The sequence below is a fragment of the Porites lutea genome, chromosome 12, assembly GCF_958299795.1.
Source record: "Porites lutea chromosome 12, jaPorLute2.1, whole genome shotgun sequence".
In the NCBI taxonomy this organism is placed as follows: domain Eukaryota; kingdom Metazoa; phylum Cnidaria; class Anthozoa; order Scleractinia; family Poritidae; genus Porites; species Porites lutea.
Genome location: NC_133212.1, coordinates 14,077,120 through 14,095,599, shown reverse-complemented (window position 1 = coordinate 14,095,599; position 18,480 = coordinate 14,077,120). Strand labels below are relative to the sequence as shown.

Genomic DNA, 18,480 nt, shown 5'->3' with positions numbered 1-18,480 from the left:
GAGGAGTATAGTACCAACACCACAATGACCGTGAATGTGGCCAGAATAATTCTCTGGCAAGTTTCAAAGCAGAATAGTCCCCGAGTTAATGGAATGAAAAAGTTCCGTTTGAAGAGTTGTTTACATAAGCTTGTGCACAAGTATAGAGTGTTTTCACTCACGAGACCAACATCTATGCAAATTTATTGGAACAAAAGAAAGCGTTTGCATAACAAAGGAGTTCAACTCCCACAGGACGACTTTGGGACACCAACATGGGCGCCGTTTCATTGTTTTGGGACACCAATATGGACGCCGTGACGTCATGTGATAACCCTCTATAAACGGGTGGAATGTTTTAAAACAGATGGAGCAAAAAGTAAGAGCTTGAGGATAAATTTAAGTAAAGAAAGAAAGAAAGAAATAAATGAATAAATATCTAAAGCGTTCTGAGCTCCAGTTCCACAGATGGTCATATAACGCTCAAAGCAACCGCAGGTGTCTTTAGTTATTAAGCTTCGTTTCCCCTCTACGTACTGTTATTATTACTCGTACTCATAATGAATCAGAACTAGTCGACTCAGTAACACCATAACCTGTCATTAACTTCAAGTTGCAGCTTTCATCGAGCAAAGACTGATGGATTCTTTGGCCGCCTTACAGTTTCCCCATACATGTAAGACACCGAGTTAAGCTGACAATAGGCTCGATTATCATGCACCTGCTGTTGAAAAGTTGACAACGAAGGAACAAATTATGAAACACTAGAAAAAGAGAAATCTACAGCCTCGGACAAACCTTGTTTAGACACATTGCAAAAATATTCGATTTTTTTCCCGTCATCCTGGCAGAAATGGAAACCATCGCCAAATGAATGCTTGATTTTCCCCCTTCCCTTATATCCAAAGCTGTTTAGGATAGCATGGCAGTTATTTGGTTTTTAGACCAAAACAAAATACCATGTGACGAGGGGACTTGCTCATTCTTCGTTTTAGAGGAGACGTAGTATGGCGCAAAAGTTAGCAAACAGATGGAACTATCTCAACAGTTTTGTCCGGTGTTGTATCAAGGAAAATTTTCAAGTGTTTCATACCAGATAGTTCTGGAGGACAAGATATAGAATTCAGTGCGCAATACAGTGTAGTTTGTATTTTTAACATTGTAGTTGCACCGCATTCCAACCCTTTTCGCCAAAGAATATTTCTGGTTGCTGCCGTAGCCAGTCATTATAGCCAGACTCAATAGAGAAATGTGTTCGCTGCCATTACCTTTTAACAATCATTTGTTTTTATTATTATTATTATTATTATTATTATTATTTATTTAGTGTTCATTTAAATTTATGGGAGATTTTACTTACTAATCAATGTTGTCCAAAACTATCCCTTGTCCTCGTAGTCCACACCAGCATCCGTAGAGGTAAAGGCGTCGTCGGTCGTTCAAATTAAGACCTATCTCTTCTTCAACCAATTTTTGCACCAGATCGGTTCGGCCAGTTGTGGGGATTGTAACAAAGAAACCTTTCGTTTCTTCTCCGGGTAAGTAAAAATAACAATGATAAAAAATGGCGCCAATTCATAAAAATGTTCCAATAATTTTTCTGTATACAGGATGACCTTTTTACTTTTTGAGGACCGCTTTGGTCATTTTCGTTCTATATTAAGGTGTTTTGATACAGTTTTCAGAGGCCACACCGATATTTTTCAATCGCCTTAAAAGTGGTTTTTTCCTCGTCCGATCACTATGAAATTTTCAACAGTAATTGGTTATGGATTGAAATTTGTGAAAATATAGTTTTAAGTTAAATCTTTATTACTATGACAACAATAAACAAAAAACTTTGAAAACTGAGAAAAGCCGAATTTTTTGCGATCTAAATTTAAATCTGCTACTGAAAATCAAACACTAGGAACTTAATATAAAGTTTGGTGTTTAGCAAACAATCTCCGTAAGAAGTAAAACAATCTGTACATATGTTTGAATTCGACTAAAGCGAAAATGTATTTCAAACCTTAAATTTTCAATAGCCGTGATAGATTATTTAATAAAAGCGTTATAAATGACTCAAATTATTCTTAAGTAGCGTCAGAATGCTGCTTGATAACATATTTTGATGCTAGGAAATTTTGGTGTACTTTCGTTCTTGCGATCTTAAAAACTAACCCCGGTGTTTTCTCACCATCTGTCTAAGTGCAACTTCATTCAGAATTTGGACTTTTAGCGCTTTCTTGAATATCTCCGAAACAACTCGAACGAGTTTTTTTTAAAAATCTCTTCACATAATATTCATAATGTATATAAAAATGTCTGAAACTTTCAGTAAGATTGATTCACTGCAACACCTTGAAATTTCAAGACAAACCTACCCTTATACGAACCGGTCAAAAATCTGCGTTACAACATTCACATCCTCGGAGACCCAGGGGCAGTCAGTCGGGTCGGGAGAGAGGCGAGACTAAAGTTTTCAAGTAAGTCCGTAGTCTCCGTATCTTAAACTCCCTAATAGCCGTCGTGTACGAACTCACGAAAACTGGAGGAACTGTTCGCCGATTGGGCACAATAATACAAAGCATTTTTTGTGCCCAATCAGGAGCCGGCATCTGCTTGAATTTTTGGAAATAGTTCGGTGAGAGTCGGTACCCAGGGGCTCTTTTGCTCGTACGAACTACGGCTGGACGAGCGTTGTCCTTTGTTTGTAGCACTTGGTTGAGTCGTGCAAATATAGAACGTTAATATTGCATTACAGACAGTAGACTACGGATGAAGAGGCGGAGAGGGAAACAACACGGAAAGATTTTCTTGTTTTAATCACATTTCACAAAAATGCAAGTCAGTTTTGTATGTGATCTTATCTTTAGAACAATGAGCGAAATTCTTCCATACTTGAAGGAAGCGAAGCAATTACGTATACGTCGGGTGGAGTTAGTGAATAAAGTTTTGGGTACACAGGTTTTATTTTTTTGCCCATGAATACTTATGTCAAATATTAAAGAAATAGACAGAAATAGTAATAGCTCATTTATTAGATTTAGAAGATGGACTTCTCCGACTACTGATCTGATGTAGTTTGAAGTATTGAAATGCCGAGTTTCGATTGTCTCGACGATGTTTACATCATTTTCATTCAGCAAATCGCATAAACAAAGGTTACACAAGTAGAAAGACACACTAATCAGTTCGAACAAACATTGAAACTTTTCAAGTGCGAAGAGAAAGTAAATTACCTGCATGATTTCTCTTCTCCTCGGCCGTCAATCTGACGTCTGCGTATAAACAGCTAAGCTTATTTAAATATGAGCTTAGCTAGATAAAAATATAGTCACAATAGTGGATTAAAAGCGTAAATCTGAGCAGAAGTTAGACAAAACTTACATATTTCGCCTCCCTCTCACTTAAAGCAGGTGAATTGAAAACTTTTTTACGAAAAGACGAGATTCTTGAATTACCGAGACGGCAAAATGCGAGCAAAATGTTCTCCGTAGTCGCGACTACGCGAAACAGCTCAACAACTCACCGTAGCCGCAGGACTACGCGGGAAAAATGAACAGTCACGTGGCTTTGATCATGCGCAGTAGCATGTTTAACCGTAGTCGTAGTCCGTAGTCGCGGTATCTTAAACTCCCTATTGTCTCGATCACGGCTTGTCTGGCTCATGCACCAAAGAAATGCACGCAGTCAGGAAACTTTCAGTTTGATATAAAATCCCCATCAGATTTCAAAATATTGTCTGCCCGAAAACTAAAGACGCTTTTCCAAAAATACAAGCTTGAGCTTTCAACAGGTATTCACGCCTGCATCGGTCGCGCGTCTTGCGTAAATACTAGGGAGTTTTTAGCGGAGCTCCCACGCGCGCGAAGCGCGCGCGCAGCGGAGCACCATGGGTAAGAAAATTTGGTAAACTATCCATCCCAGAAAATTTGGTTATGACGTAGCGTACGCCCGTCCGTACACACACTTCATGTAAGCCGATATCAAATGTCACAATAGATCTTGCACAACTTGACTAGCCTCTTAGTTATGTAAGCCATCCGTATGAGTACGATTAGATTGACAGCTGTCAAAATCAGACATCCGCTGACAATTATCACATGACCGTCTCGCGGGCTCAGATAAAAGACCAGTCATTTTGCCCCTATATATAAGCTGATGTAATATGTCACACTTACCAATTCAACATGAAAACGAAACTACGGCAGGCAAGGCTGTCAGTTGGCTGACAGTCGTTTAAAGTTACATTGGCAAGGCAAATTAAGGTCAATTGACAGCTGTCAAAATGGGACATGTGCAGACCGCTATCAGAAAACTAATAACGAGGGCTCAGGTTCTCTCAGGTACACGATCTGGCATTTTCCACTACATGCCGGACGGAAATGTCCTACTCACACTTGTAGTCTGTTAATTCGAATATTCGCCATTCTAATGAAGGTTAATTGACAGCTGTCAAACTAGAGTATACGCTGACCATCATCACCTGAGTGGATCGCGGGCTCATTTTTCTATCTATTGAGGTCACGTAGTGTTTAAAGTTTTGCGCTAATATTTTATTTGATCACGGGCTCAATTCGAAGCCTCATAGCTTTATAGAAAATCTCTCCATCCTAGAAAATTCGGCAATCTCGTGACCGTACACCGACCACCCGACCTTCCGTCCGTCCGCACCACAGGCATACCAATGTTTAATCTCACACTTTCTAGCTAGTTTGGGAGCCTGCAATCTGATATTGTACATCCGTGTTTTGATTAATTGACAGCTGTCAAAACAGTGTTTCTGCTGACCAGTATCGCCTGACCGTATCGCGGGCTCAGGTATCGACCCTCTGAGTTCGAGTAATATTTTAAAGGTATTCGCTGACAAAGTGCTACTTTTCAAATGATCGCAGGCTCAAGTTCAATTTTTTTAAAATGCATATGAAATAAGTCGTGTTTCATGAGCCGCTCTTTTAAAATGTTGATTTCGAACTGATCTCGGACACGAAAATTCAACCGGCTTTTACATTTACATGCAGGGAAGGCAATCGCTTTTGACTTTTCTCACTGTCACGCGTTGATCACGCTCTACGTCCAATTTTTATGTTCTGATTGGTCAAAATTTGACAGGTGAGTTTATGCGGAAAATTTTTGCAGCGTCTGGAAACTTGCTTACTGATAGCTGGAGCTGAGAGAGTTTTGTGTCATCTTGTGATGTTATAAACTGTCTTTTTCTACTTGGTGTACAAAATGAAATACAGCTGCTATCAAGATTGTTCTGTAATTCGTGGCTGGTTTGTTTATTGCGCTTTTTGTTGACAAATGCACCGCTTGTCAAAGTCATTGGAAATCCGATTTCGGATGGCATCGTTGTCAAAAATGAGCTTACTCACTTGCCCTTGCTTTACTTGCTTGAGGCGTAAGAAGGTTGAAAAGTGTCAAGCAATTCTGGAACACTTGATGACCTTCAGAGGCAGCATCTCGACTGGTAAGCTTGAGCCATTATTGTTTTTGATGTTTTTTTTTTCGGTTTCCTGAAGTCGAACGTATGGTTTATGCGGCTTAAGTTGAAACACGAGCAATGATCTAACCTACAATAGTATCAGGTTTAAAAAGCCCTTAGACATTTTTTGAGCCGCAAATTCAAAGAAAAGGTTCTGAAGATTATTTAGTTATGTTTTTGGCCGTAAACAGAAAGCTCTGAGCGATTTTCTTGCCTCGAGTTCATCTTGAAAAGAGCGAACACCGGGAAGCCGGCTTAAAACATAAATAAGCTTATGCTTGCCTGACTCATGACTTTCTGAGACACTTACTCTCAATACTTCTCCTCTTGAATGAAAATTATTGTCTCTGTACATGTTTTACAGAATTAAACTTATTTTATTGATTGTTAGTAGTCCCTCTCGCAATTTTCATCGCTGCACCGGTTGTTTCCAGTCGAACATAAACATCGCATGTAGGAATACTCAAAACGCCGCGCGTAAATATCACTCGCTTTTAAAGATTACACATAACAAAATCATACACAGTTTAATGAATAAAGGGAAATAAAACCTAGACATAACAATTTCTCTATTATGTTGAAGCGTAAATGGTAACTCTATTAATCGCACTGCAAATTTGGTGCCTGTCAAAAGTGAGAACCCGTCCGGCTGGCCGAAAAGTGATTTTGGGAATTTTTTTTATCGTTTTCATTAAAAGCCCATAATTATTACCCGACATATCACATAGGAGCAGATTTTTCTAACAGAAAACGCTTTATAATTCAATGCTATAATTTGTTGTGCAAACGAAGCGCGTGCTTTGATCGTCGTGGATGTTGAATGAGTGAAAATCCTCTTGCAAAATTGTGAAAAACTGCAGAATCATAGGTTTAAATAGGGCAAAAAAGAACAAATTCTGTCCGAGGTCTGTGTACTGTTTACCTGAGACGTGATGAGAAAACGTATGTTTAAAAGTCTGGTTTACACGCCACCAGATTCGTCGCCAAGCTTTACTAGTAAACTAAACTTGTCGAACACAAAAAATCCGGCCTGATTTTTATTTTGGCCTCTCTTTTAGACAGAGGAATGCAACGTGTGAATTGGCTGCCACCAAGGACTATCGTGGCGCATGTGTTTCTTAAAATTATATTTCGGGGTTGTCCAATTATCCATAGTCTCTCTAACGGAGCAATGTTGGAGAGACTGGTGAATGCCACATTATGATGCTACAGCTAATGCAAATACAATACACGAATAGGTCTATTTGTTTTCCAGGCCTAATCTACTGTGATCGAACATGATTGCTATTTTTCGGTGTACAAATAACTTGATGTAAAATTTGTTTCACTCTTGGACGGTCAAATTCTGATTTTTCTCCAAAATCACTCAGCCTTTGCCTCAAAAGTCAAATGAATGTGCCCTGATCTGTGGATTACAAGTTTATTGTTTGATTTAAATTAGGAATTTATTAACGGGAGCTTCGCTTTTAGCCCTGGCTAAATCTATATATTAGCGGAGCTCCCGCGCGCGCGAAGCGCGCGCGCAGCGGAGCACCATGGGTAAGAAAATATGGTAAACTATCCATCCCAGAAAATTTGGTTATGACGTAGCGTACGCCCGTCCGTACACACACTTCATGTAAGCCGATGTCAAATGTCACAATAGATCTTGCACAACTTGACTAGCCTCCTAGTTATGTAAGCCATCCGTATGAGTACGATTAGATTGACAGCTGTCAAAATCAGACATCCGCTGACAATTATCGCATGACCGTCTCGCGGGCTCAGATAAAAGACCAGTCGTTTTGCCCCTATATATAAGCTGATATAATATGTCACACTTACCAATTCAACATAAAAACGAAACTACGCCGGGCAAGGCTGTCAGTTGGCTGACCGTCGTTTAAAGTTACATTGGCAGGCCAAATTAAGGTCAATTGACAACTGTCAAAATGGGACATGTGCAGCAGAAAACTAATAACGAGGGCTCAGGTTCGCTCAGGTACACGATCTGGCATTTTCCACTACATGCCGGACGGAAATGTCCTACTCACACTCGTAGTCTGTTAAGTCGAATATTCGCCATTCTAATGAAGGTTAATTGACAGCTGTCAAACTAGAGTATACGCTGACCATCATCACCTGAGTGGATCGCGGGCTCATTTTTCTATCTATTGAGTTCACGTACTGTTTAAAGTTTTGCACTGATATTTTATTTGATCACGGGCTCAATTCGAAGCCCCATAGCTTTATAGAAAATCTATCCATCCTAGAAAATTCGACAATCACGTGACCGTACACCGACCACCCGACCTTCCGTCCGTCTGCACCACAGGCATACCAATGTTTAATCTCACACTTTCTAGCTAGTTTGGGAGCCTGCAACCTGATATTGTACATCCATGTTTTGATTAATTGACAGCTGTCAAAACAGTGTTTCTGCTGACCAGTATCGCCTGACCATATCGCGGGCTCAGGTATCGACCCTCTGAGTTCGAGTAATATTTTGAAGGTATTCGCTGACAAGTTGCTACTTTTCAAATGATCGTAGGCTCAAGTTCAATTTTTTTAAAATGCATATGAAATAAGTCGTGTTTCATGAGCCGCACTTTTAAAATGTTGATTTCGCACTGATCTCGGACACGAAAATTCAACCGGCTTTTACATTTACATGCAGGGAAGGCAATCGCTTTTGACTTTTCTCACTGTCACGCGTTGATCACGCTCTACGTCCAATTTTTATGTTCTGATTGGTCTAAATTTGACAGGTGAGTTTATGCGGAAAATTTTGCAGTGTCTGGAAACTTGCTTACTGATAGCTGGAGCTGAGAGAGTTTTGTGTCATCTTGTGATGTTTTAAACTGTCTTTTTCTACTTGGTGTACAAAATGAAATACAGCTGCTATCAAGATTTTTCTGTAATTCGTGGCTGGTTTGTTTATTGCGCTTTTTGTTGACAAATGTACCGCTTGTCAAAGTCATTGGAAATCCGATTTCGGATGGCATCGTTTTCAAAAATGAGCTTACTCACTTGCCCTTACTTGAGGCGTAAGAAGGTTGAAAAGTCTCAAGCGATTCTGGAACACTTGATGACCTTCAGGAGCAGCATCTTGACTGGTAAGCTTGAGCCATTATAGTTTTTGATGTTTTTTTTTTCCGGTTTCCTGAAGTCGAGCGTATGGTTTATGTGGCTTAAGTTAAAACACGAGCAATGATCTAACCTACAATAGTATCAGGTTTAAAAAGCCTTTAGACATTTTTTGACCCGCAAATTCAAAGAAAAGGCTCCGAAGATTATTTAGTTATGATTTTGGCTGTAAACAGAAAGCTCTGAGTGATTTTCTTGCCTCGAGTTCATCTTGAAAAAAAGCGAACACCGGGAAGCCGGCTTAAAACATAAATAAGCTTATGCTTGCCTGACTCATGATTTTCTGAGACACTTTACTCTCAATACTTCTCTTCGAAAAAAATTATTGTCTCTGTACATGTTTCACCAAATTAAACTTATTTTATTGATTGTTAGTAGTCCCTCTCGCAATTTTCATCGCTGCACCGGTTGTTTCCAGTCGAACATAAACATCGCATGTAGGAATACTCAAAACGCCGGGCGTAAATATCACTCGCTTTTAAAGATTACACATAACAAAATCATACACAGTTTAATGAATAAAGGGAAATAAAACCTAAACATAACAATTTCTCTATCATGTTGAAGCGTAAATAATGGTAACTCTATTAATCGCATTGCAAATTTGGTGCCTGTCAAAAGTGAGAACCCGTCCGGCTGGCCGAAAAATGATTTTGGGAATTTTTTTTATCGTTTTCATTAAAAGCCCATAATTATTACCCCGCATATCACATAGGACCAGATTTGTCTAACAGAAAACGTTTTTTAATTCAATGCTATAATTTGTTGTGCAAAGGAAGCGCGTGCTTTGATCGTCGTGGATATTGAATGAGTGCAAATTCTCTTGCAAAATTGTGAAAAACTGCAGAATTATAGGTTTAAATAGGGCAGAAAAGAACAAATTCTGTCCGAGGTCTGTGTACTGTTTACCTGAGACGTGATGAGAAAAAGTATGTTTAAAAGGCTGGTTTACACGCCACCAGATTTGTCGCCAAGATTTACTAGTAAACTAAACTTTTCGAACACAAAAAATCCGGCCTGATTTTTATTTTGGCCTCTCTTTTAGACAGAGGAATGCAACGTGTAAATTGGCTGCCACCAAAGACTATCGTGGCGCATGTGTTTCTTAAAGTCATATTTCGGGATTATCCAATTATCCATAGTCTCTCTGATGGAGCAATGTTGGAGAGACTGGTGAATGCCACATTATGATGCTACAGCTAATGCAAATACAATACACGAATAGGTCTATTTGTTTTCCAGGCCTAATCTACTGTGATCGAACATGATTGCTATTTTTCGGTGTACAAATAACTTGATGTAAAATTTGTTTCACTCTTGGACGGTCAAATTCTGATTTTTCTCTAAAATCACTCAGCCTTTGCCTCAAAAGTCAAATGAATGTGCCCTAATCTGTGGATTACAAGTTTATTGTTTGATTTAAATTATGAATTTATTAACGGGAGCTTCGCTTTTAGCCCTGGCTAAATCTATATATTAAAAGATACCACGACCGCTGACAACCACGTTGCAAGGAAAAGTGAATTCACATTTTTTCAGTCTCTATCGTGATTATTCCAACTGGCTTACTTTGTCAAATGCAAGCGCTGACTCTTCTGGCGCTGAATTCAACCATCCAAGTTCATGAAGAGAATGAATTTTGTCATTGCTTGTTTATGTCCTTCACAAAACGTGAAATTAGGCATTCTCACGGGTAGTCGTGCAGTTGACGGCAAAGAAATGTACAAAAAAGCGTGATGCACGTGCAAAGTTGTTGTTTTGCCCTGTGAAGCTATTGCTAATTTGACTTTCTCGTCGCCGCCGCGTCTTAAAGTTCCTATTATTTACGATACATTGTGATCCGTCAAAAACAGAATATTCTCGGGGAAAATTAAATTGCTCCTGCTGATAGCATCGCAAACGTTCCTTCATTTCTGGTTAGGAAAGTAGAAAATAAAAGTTTTTCTTGCACGCACAAGCTTGATAAACGAACCGGGCAAGTGTGGCGAGACAATAGCCGTCGTGTACGAACTCACGGAAAGAACTCAGGAGAAACTGTTCGCCCATTGGGCACAATAATACAAAGCATTTTTTTGTGCCCAATCAGGAGGCGGCATCCGCTTGAATTTTTGGAAATAGTTCGGTGAGAGTCGGTACCCAGGGGCTCTTTCGCTCGTACTTGAAATCTTTCGTCCTGCCTTTTCTCCCGACCCGACTGACTGCCCCTGGGTCTCCGAGGATGCAACATTCACTGTTTTGACGTCATGCTAATTTTTCCAAAATAATGCGCATCATACATACCTCCATGATTAATACTCACACTGAAATGTATTAGTCATGGATATTAGTTCGCCTTTCTTTACTAGGTATTTCTAGTGTTTACTGTTAGCGGAGCTCTGGCGCGCGAAGCGCGCCTGCGGAGCACCATGGGTAAGTAAATCTACCCATCCGAGAAAATTTGGTAATCATGTGACCGTACACCGCCCGCAGCCCGCCCGCCCGTCCGTCCGCACCACAGGACAACCAATGTTCAATCTCACATTTTCTAGCTAGTTTGGTAGCACAGGAAGACTGATATTGCACACATATTGTACATCAATGTTGTGATCAATTGACAGCTGTGAAAACAGGGTATCCGCTGACCGGTATCACCTGACCGTATCGCGGGCTCAGGTGTCGACCCATCGAGCTCGAGTATCTTTTTGAAGTTATCCGCTGACAAGTTACTAGTTTTCAAATGATCGCAGGCTCAAGTTTATTTTTTTTTAATTCATATGAAATATGTTGTGTTTAATATGTGTCGCACTATAAAATTTTGATTTCAAACTGACCTCGGAAGCTAAAACTCAGCCAGTTTTCTACAGGCAGGGAAGATATGCCATTTGCTTTTGACTTTTCTCACCAAGGTCACGCGTTGGTCTCGCTCTACGTCCAATTTTTATGCTCTGATTGGTCAAAATTTGACAGGTGAGCTCACGCAGAAAATTTATGCAGCATCTTGAATCTTGTTTACTTTCACAGCTGAAGCTGACAGAGTCTTTTGTCAACTTGTTTTTAACTGTCTTTCTCCGCTGAATGTACAAAATGAAATTCTGCTGCTATTAAGAGTCTTCTGTTCTTCATAGCTAGTTTGTTTATTGGGTTTTTGGTTGAGAAATACGTCGCTTGTCAAAGTCGGAAATCCGATTTAGGGTGGGATCGTTTTCGTTTTTCACCTTGCTTGATGCGTAAGAGGGTTGAACAGTCTGAAGCGATTCTGGCCTTACTTGATAGTTTTCAGAGCATCTTGAATGGTAAGCCTGAGTAATTATTGTATTTGATGTTTGTTTTTTATATCTAATTTAATGAAGTCGGGCTTAGTTTATGCGGCTATTTAGTTTATGCACGTTTGTAAGATTTGAGACAATGATCGATCTGACCGAGTATCAGGTTTGATTATAAGCACGGGGGGCTAGCAGCGAGGTCTGGAACCGAGTTTATATGATCGCCCCAGTTAAGAAATTTGGCCGAGTGAGACTGAGTACCATTTTCCTTCAAAGCAAATATCAACAAATATGGCGGAGAATGCAGACATAGAGAGGGACGATGAGTTTTTGCTCGGTTTTGAGTCTTCCCGCGTCCAAACATCAAGGAAAGGTTTTCAAGAATATTTTTAATGGAATTTTTGGACATCAGGAGGCGTGATGTATGAACAGCTCTTGGGTGACTAAACTTATCGTGTTTCGGCATCTCTGCAAGTTCACTTATTTATAAGCTTCGTGAATTTTCGAGCAAGCAGCCTGGTCTCCATCTCTTATATTTTTCCACCTACAGCGGTATTAAGAACTCTCTTCCTTATCCTAAACATATGCTACGAGCTCACTATATTAGTATGAGTCTTGCAACAGTCATATAGGAATGTTCATTGAACAAATTTTCTACTTCGCTGTTCGTCAGTTTGTTTGTAAACCGGGAGCCACAACAAATGTATATGGGGGAAAATACAGAATACAGGGCCAATTTAGTAAAGCCAGAGTAAATTTTCCAGTCCCTTTGCTTCCATATACTGGGTCTATCAGTAAAAGCTATTTTTAATATTAGAAGGCTGGGAGGGTTTTACTGAACCTTCAAAACCTTCACCGGAATATCATTGGAGTGATAATCAATAAATTTCCAACAGCAGTACTGTATTTAGTAGTTTCGTATTAGATAGTGACTTCGGTTTCAAGTATTTCCTTGGAATTGTTTGTACAAGAATTACACTGTAGTTCTGAATTTTAATTGGAATGATAATAATGGTTTAGTGTGGGGAAGAGGCTTATCCAGTTGCTAATAAGAGTGAGTACATCAGAGGGGGTATGCATTGAGAAAATCCCTCAAAGGACTGAAGTACAAGAAACAGAAAAAAAGAAAATTGAGTGTTTTGCAAAGTTTATAAAGAGAATCAGAAGGAGCTTGAAAAATGTACAACTTCAGTTGTTTGTGTAAGTTATGAATTTGATTTACAACAAAAACAAACAAGGTAAAATTGATTTTTTATCAACCATCAAAAGATGTTATTGTCTCTGAAGCCCAATCCCCTCAGCAGTTCTTTCTATGATACTACCCTTGGCTTACTTGGCCTAGATGGGTATGTGCTGCTGATTTAGGGTGGTGACCATTTCACCCTTTAGAGTTTTGAACAGGGTGTCTGTTTGGGCTGTGAAGGTTGATGAAGAGCAGTCTATAGTTACATTTTTGGTACCACCATTTTTCCCCAAGTTTTTTTCCATGTTTCTAAGTTTAAAAGTTAACTTAATTCTGTATATGAGTAAATGAAATGAATCAGAATTATAAAATAACGGCTCCTGGCTTAAAAAGGGTTGGGAAATAAACAATGTGTCCTACTATGCCACCCAATAATCTCTTTCAGGGCAAGCCCAGGGAGGTGATCTGACATTTTAATACCCTTTTACCACTTGTTTTAACAGCAAAGTCAGTGAATGTTTATGGTCTCTGAAAAAGGTTTTTGCCTGCCTCAACACCAGTTTCCAACTGTTATTCAGTTGACTACAAATAAATATATTATCTTAATAATATGATTTTACATTTTTTTTCCAAGGCATCCTATGGTGTTTTTCATATCCAGTTGAGAGGATTTGATTTCATTAACTACATTTATATACAGACACAAACTAACCTGGCAGGTTGATATCCAAAGGTGTTACAAAGTACATGCAACTGAGTGGCAAAAACTGATCACAGTGGGCAAAGGAAAGGCAAAAATAGAAATGTCACCATTTCCCTGACTTTATAAATTCCCTTTGAAGCATATTTAGCCAGATGTGGTCCTTGTCAAAACATGCAAAGTTGAACATTTATTTTCTGAACCTAGCTAATCCCATCTTTTTTAAACCATAATCTTGTTCCAAGGGGTAGTGTAGTTTTTGGAATTTATAATTTTTCCCTCTTTTGTTTGCAACAAAACACACTTGAATGAGAACTCAAACTGAAGGCAGTGTAATAACTGCTGTCATGAAAAGCGAATTCCAAACACAAAAAATAATTACCCTTTTAATTGCCTAAGATTCATTTGTTAGAAACTACGGTAAAGTTTAAATTAAATTACACGAAGAACGAAACTTAAACATATCAACAAGTGCAAAATCAAGAGAGAATGATCTCTTGGCAAAATTTATTTAGCTTCTAGTACTTAAAGAAACACATGAGCTACGAGATTTGACCATGCCACTCAATCATCCAACGCAACTCTGCCAGGATAAGTTCACAATCAAGGATGTAAAATTAAGAATCTCAATCATTATTTCTTCTCGTCTGAAAGGTGTAGTAAAACCGTAAACAACTCTGACAACTCTTCTACTCGACCACAGCCAAGACACTTTTTTTAATATCGCGAAGAATTAATTTAGGGCCTTTCACTTGAAAATATAAACTCTTCTACAAACGCATTGGAGAGGTGGCCCTTCTTTTAGTCTTGTGGGTCTTCTAAACAGAAACACATAGTCAAAAGGTCGGACATCGAGGAACATGTTCACTAGCCTCGTTCTTAGTGTAGTAAACCGCATGTAATGACAAACGCAAGACCAGAGGAAAAGAAAACGTAAGCTCCACATTACCGCGGAAAAAAATTGGCTACAGCAAAGTCGAAAGAAAGCAATGAACAACAAGATTAAAATTATAAAAGGGAGTTCACTTCACATTGTCGAATCGCTGCGAAGATGAGCTCCTTGTTGTTTTTCCCAGCCCGTTTCGCGCATGCTCGCTACAGTTCTCGAATGATTGACAGATTTCTTAACTGGGGCGACCATGGAAAGTTAAGAAGCCTTTAGATATTTTCTCACTGCAAATAGAAAGTAAACGTTCCAAAGAATATTTAGTTATAATTCTGGCTGTAAAAGAAAGCTTTTAGCGATTTTCTTGCCTCAAGTTCATCTTCGAAAAAACCAAACGCCGGGAAGCCGGCTTAAAACATAAACAAGGATTTTCAGAGACACTTTTTACTTGTCTTCGTGAATGAAAATTGTTGTCTCTGTATATGTTTCACCAATTATTATCCTTTTATTGATTATTAGTGGTCTCTTTTGCAATTTTAATCGCTGTGCCGTGATACCGCTGTGATACCGCGTGTATCAAACGCTTTTGAAGATTACACATAGTTATAAAACCGTTAAGTAAAGAAATAAACATAATAAATTTTTCATCATGTTAAAGCGTATAACTCTATTAATCTTGATTTAAACAGTTGACTTTGGCGCTTGTATAGGTGATTTTAGAAATTTTTTTAACGGTTTCGGTAAAAGCCCACGCGTGCTTCGATCGACCTGAATGTTGGTTGAGTGCAATTTGTATTGCAAAATTGTGATCTGTCCGAGGTCTGTATGATAAAAACAGTGCCTCATGGTACTGTTTCACCTCAGATGATGTATAAAAAGTATAAAAGGTTGGTTTGCACGTCCCCAGACTTGTTAGCAAGATTTTGCAAAATAAATTGTAAACTTGTCGAACGCAAAAAATTGGGCCTGATTTGTTTTCCGAGAATTTGTTTTCCAGGCCTAATCTACTGTGATCAAGAGCCATTGTGGCTCTTGAATGTGATCGAAGATGATTGCTATCTTTTGGGTGTACATATAAGGCTATCAACTCGATGTAAGATTAAGTTCACTCTTAGCTTGGACTGTTTGCAAATTAGTTTTCTCTAAAATCACTTAGCCTTTCCCTCAAAAGTCACATGAATGTGCTCTAAAGTTAACTGATTTGTAAAATACAATTGCAAGTTTATTGTTTGATTTAAATGATAAATTCGAGTTAACAGGAGCTTCGCTTTTAGCCCTGGCTAAATCTATATATTATTTACTTTTTTGTTTTAGTTTCTCGAAACCTTACAAACCGTACAGCTATCGTTCATCTTGTGGTACAAGTCTAATACAAGCTACGTAGAAGTTCAAGTGTGACTCACTGTTGTAAAGGGACAAGTTTAAATACCATCGCTTAACTATCGCTTTTTATCGCCAGCTTTGGTCCAAGTCACCGAATTCTGTACGCGTCTTCGAAGTTTGTTTTCCTGTGTGAGATTAAAGCACACACTGTGTTGTTCTGTTGACTTTGGATCGCTTTAATGCAGTCACAGCTACTTAAGAATAACTTGAGTCATTTAAAACGTATCACGGCTATTGGAAATTTAATGTTTGAAATATATCTTCGTTTTAGTCGAATTCAAACGTACAGAATTTTTTACTTCTTAAGGAGGTTATTTGCTAAACACCAGACTTTAAGTTCCTCTAGCAGGACTAGATCGCGCAAAATTAGGCGTTCATTGTTTATTGTTGTCATAGTAATATCCATTTTACTAAAACCTACATTTTGACAAATTTCAATCTATAGTCAATCATTGCTGAAAATTTTATAGCGATCAGACAAGGATAAAATCACTTTGAAAACGATTGGAAAATATCGCTATGGCCTCCAAAAAACTATATCGAAACACCTTCAACGATGCATATTTTCCTTCCTTCGCTTTCAAGCTATTTAAGCTGGTAAACAACAACTTCAGCATGGATAGATCTTTCCACAGGCACTTCATCTTGGGAATTCTGATTACTCCTGAAGACTTACACACACAGATTAATTTACCAGATTAAAAAATTTGTAAACTGAAAAAAAAGCAGTTCCCATGTTTTATGTCAATGTAAGTTAAAAGATAAAATTTGTATTAGAACGTGATTAAAACAAACTAAAAAATTGATTTTTAAGTTATCGTTTTAATCTGAGAGACTTTTCTGATTCATCATTATTTTTTGCTGGGCTGCCAGAAACCTTTAAAAAATACAAACAAACAAGCAAAAAAAAAACAAACTAACAAAAAAATAACAACAACAACAACATTTCGATTACCAAAAGCGATTAGAAGCACTATCCATCCAACAAAAATGGAGCAGACAGTATTCATCTCTGTCCTGTGAAAAAGAGACATCCACAAATTGGGTAAGTAAGGTTACGCTACTACTGTCACGATTTAAAATATTTTCTTCGGGCTTTATGACATAATTGCTACGATGACTGATCTTTCATGTATTATAATCAAAAGGAGATAAGGTATAATCCAGTATCCGTACTTTGTTCAAATAAATAATTCATATATCTACGCTATAGCTACGCTGGTCCGATCCTTAATTTTTAAAGCTAGATCAAGAGATGATTTGAGTAAGCGACCAGCTCCCAATTGCTTGGTAATCGAACACGTCACCGTCATCCCTGTTTGAATCCTATCATATATAGAGGATATTAAATGGTGGCGCGAAGATATGAATTTTATTTTTGAGTGGCAAAACAATATTTTACGAACGAGCGTAGCGAGTGAGTAAAATATTGTTTTTGCCACGAGAAAATAAAATTCATATCTTCAAGCCGCCATGTGATATTCTTTTTATTATATAGACAAAAAGACATCGATAAAATAATAGACTAAGAGAGAAATTACCGAAATTACGTCATCGATAAACTCACATGTGAGATTATGGAAAATAGACCACTCGGGTCACGGATGTAGATTTTATGAATTTTACGAGTGGTATATTTTCCAGTAAAACACTCGTGTCTATATAATAAAATACCATATACCATACCATACCACCTCAGTTTTTCGTCTTTGTAGATGAATTTTCCGCGTTCTTAATTAACCAGAAATATTAAAGGTAAATGAAAACTGGCCCTCTGATTGGTTAGCGATGTGAGGTAGCTAAAAAGTTGCAACGTTGCGTCGCAAATGTTTAGATCAAAAACCGAAAAATTGAGGTTAAAACACAAACCCGAAAAACCATTGGCCCGTTAAGCTTTACATTTCTTAGTTTCCACAGTAATGAATGCTCCCAAGTGTATTAATTATGATGAGAATAAATTGCACTCACAAAACTCAGTGGCAGATCTAGGAGAGGGGTTCGGGGGACTATGTTCCCCGCCATATTTTAGACCAAGCTGGGGCTCGCAAGGGAAAAATATATTGTCGAGAACGCCCCCCCCCCCCCCCCCCAACTTATCTTAGGGCTTGGATTAGCGGCCCCTACACTTCTCGAGCTGATTCAGCTACTAGATTTGTTTTGACCAGTCTTCTAGTTTCAGAAACTGAACAATCCCGGTTCTCCAAATTTGAGTTTGCTTTCAGTGGATGGGAAATAAAAAGGTTAAAGGTCAAATGAACCAAAAATTCGACATTTTTTATTTTAGTTCAATTCTAGTGAAATGTGTTTAATATGAACCAAATAAACATACTATGAAGTTTCAGCTCAATTCTAGCAAGTATCTCCGAGATATATGCAATTAAAAATTGCTGTTTTTAGGCCCTTATCTTCGTAGAGCGGTCGGAAAAATTGTCGGAAAAAACAGCTTGTGACGTCAATGTTGGTCAGGTGAAAAAAGCGGGAAATTCAAAACAGAGCTTTTCGAGTCGACTT

At 38.4% G+C, this 18,480-nt stretch overlaps 1 protein-coding gene across 2 annotated transcripts in view; it reads right to left on the bottom strand.

Moving 5' to 3' along the window:
• Positions 1–18,480, bottom strand: part of LOC140921288 (uncharacterized) — a 39,391-nt gene that overhangs the window by 18,657 nt on the left and 2,254 nt on the right. For both annotated transcript variants that reach the window (XM_073371278.1, XM_073371277.1), the window contains exons 2-3: positions 16,925–16,986; positions 1,340–1,508 (exon numbers count right to left, since the gene is read on the bottom strand). In XM_073371278.1, coding sequence (XP_073227379.1) covers positions 1,340–1,508; positions 16,925–16,986 — 231 coding nt within the window. The remainder of the gene's footprint in view (positions 1–1,339; positions 1,509–16,924; positions 16,987–18,480) is intronic.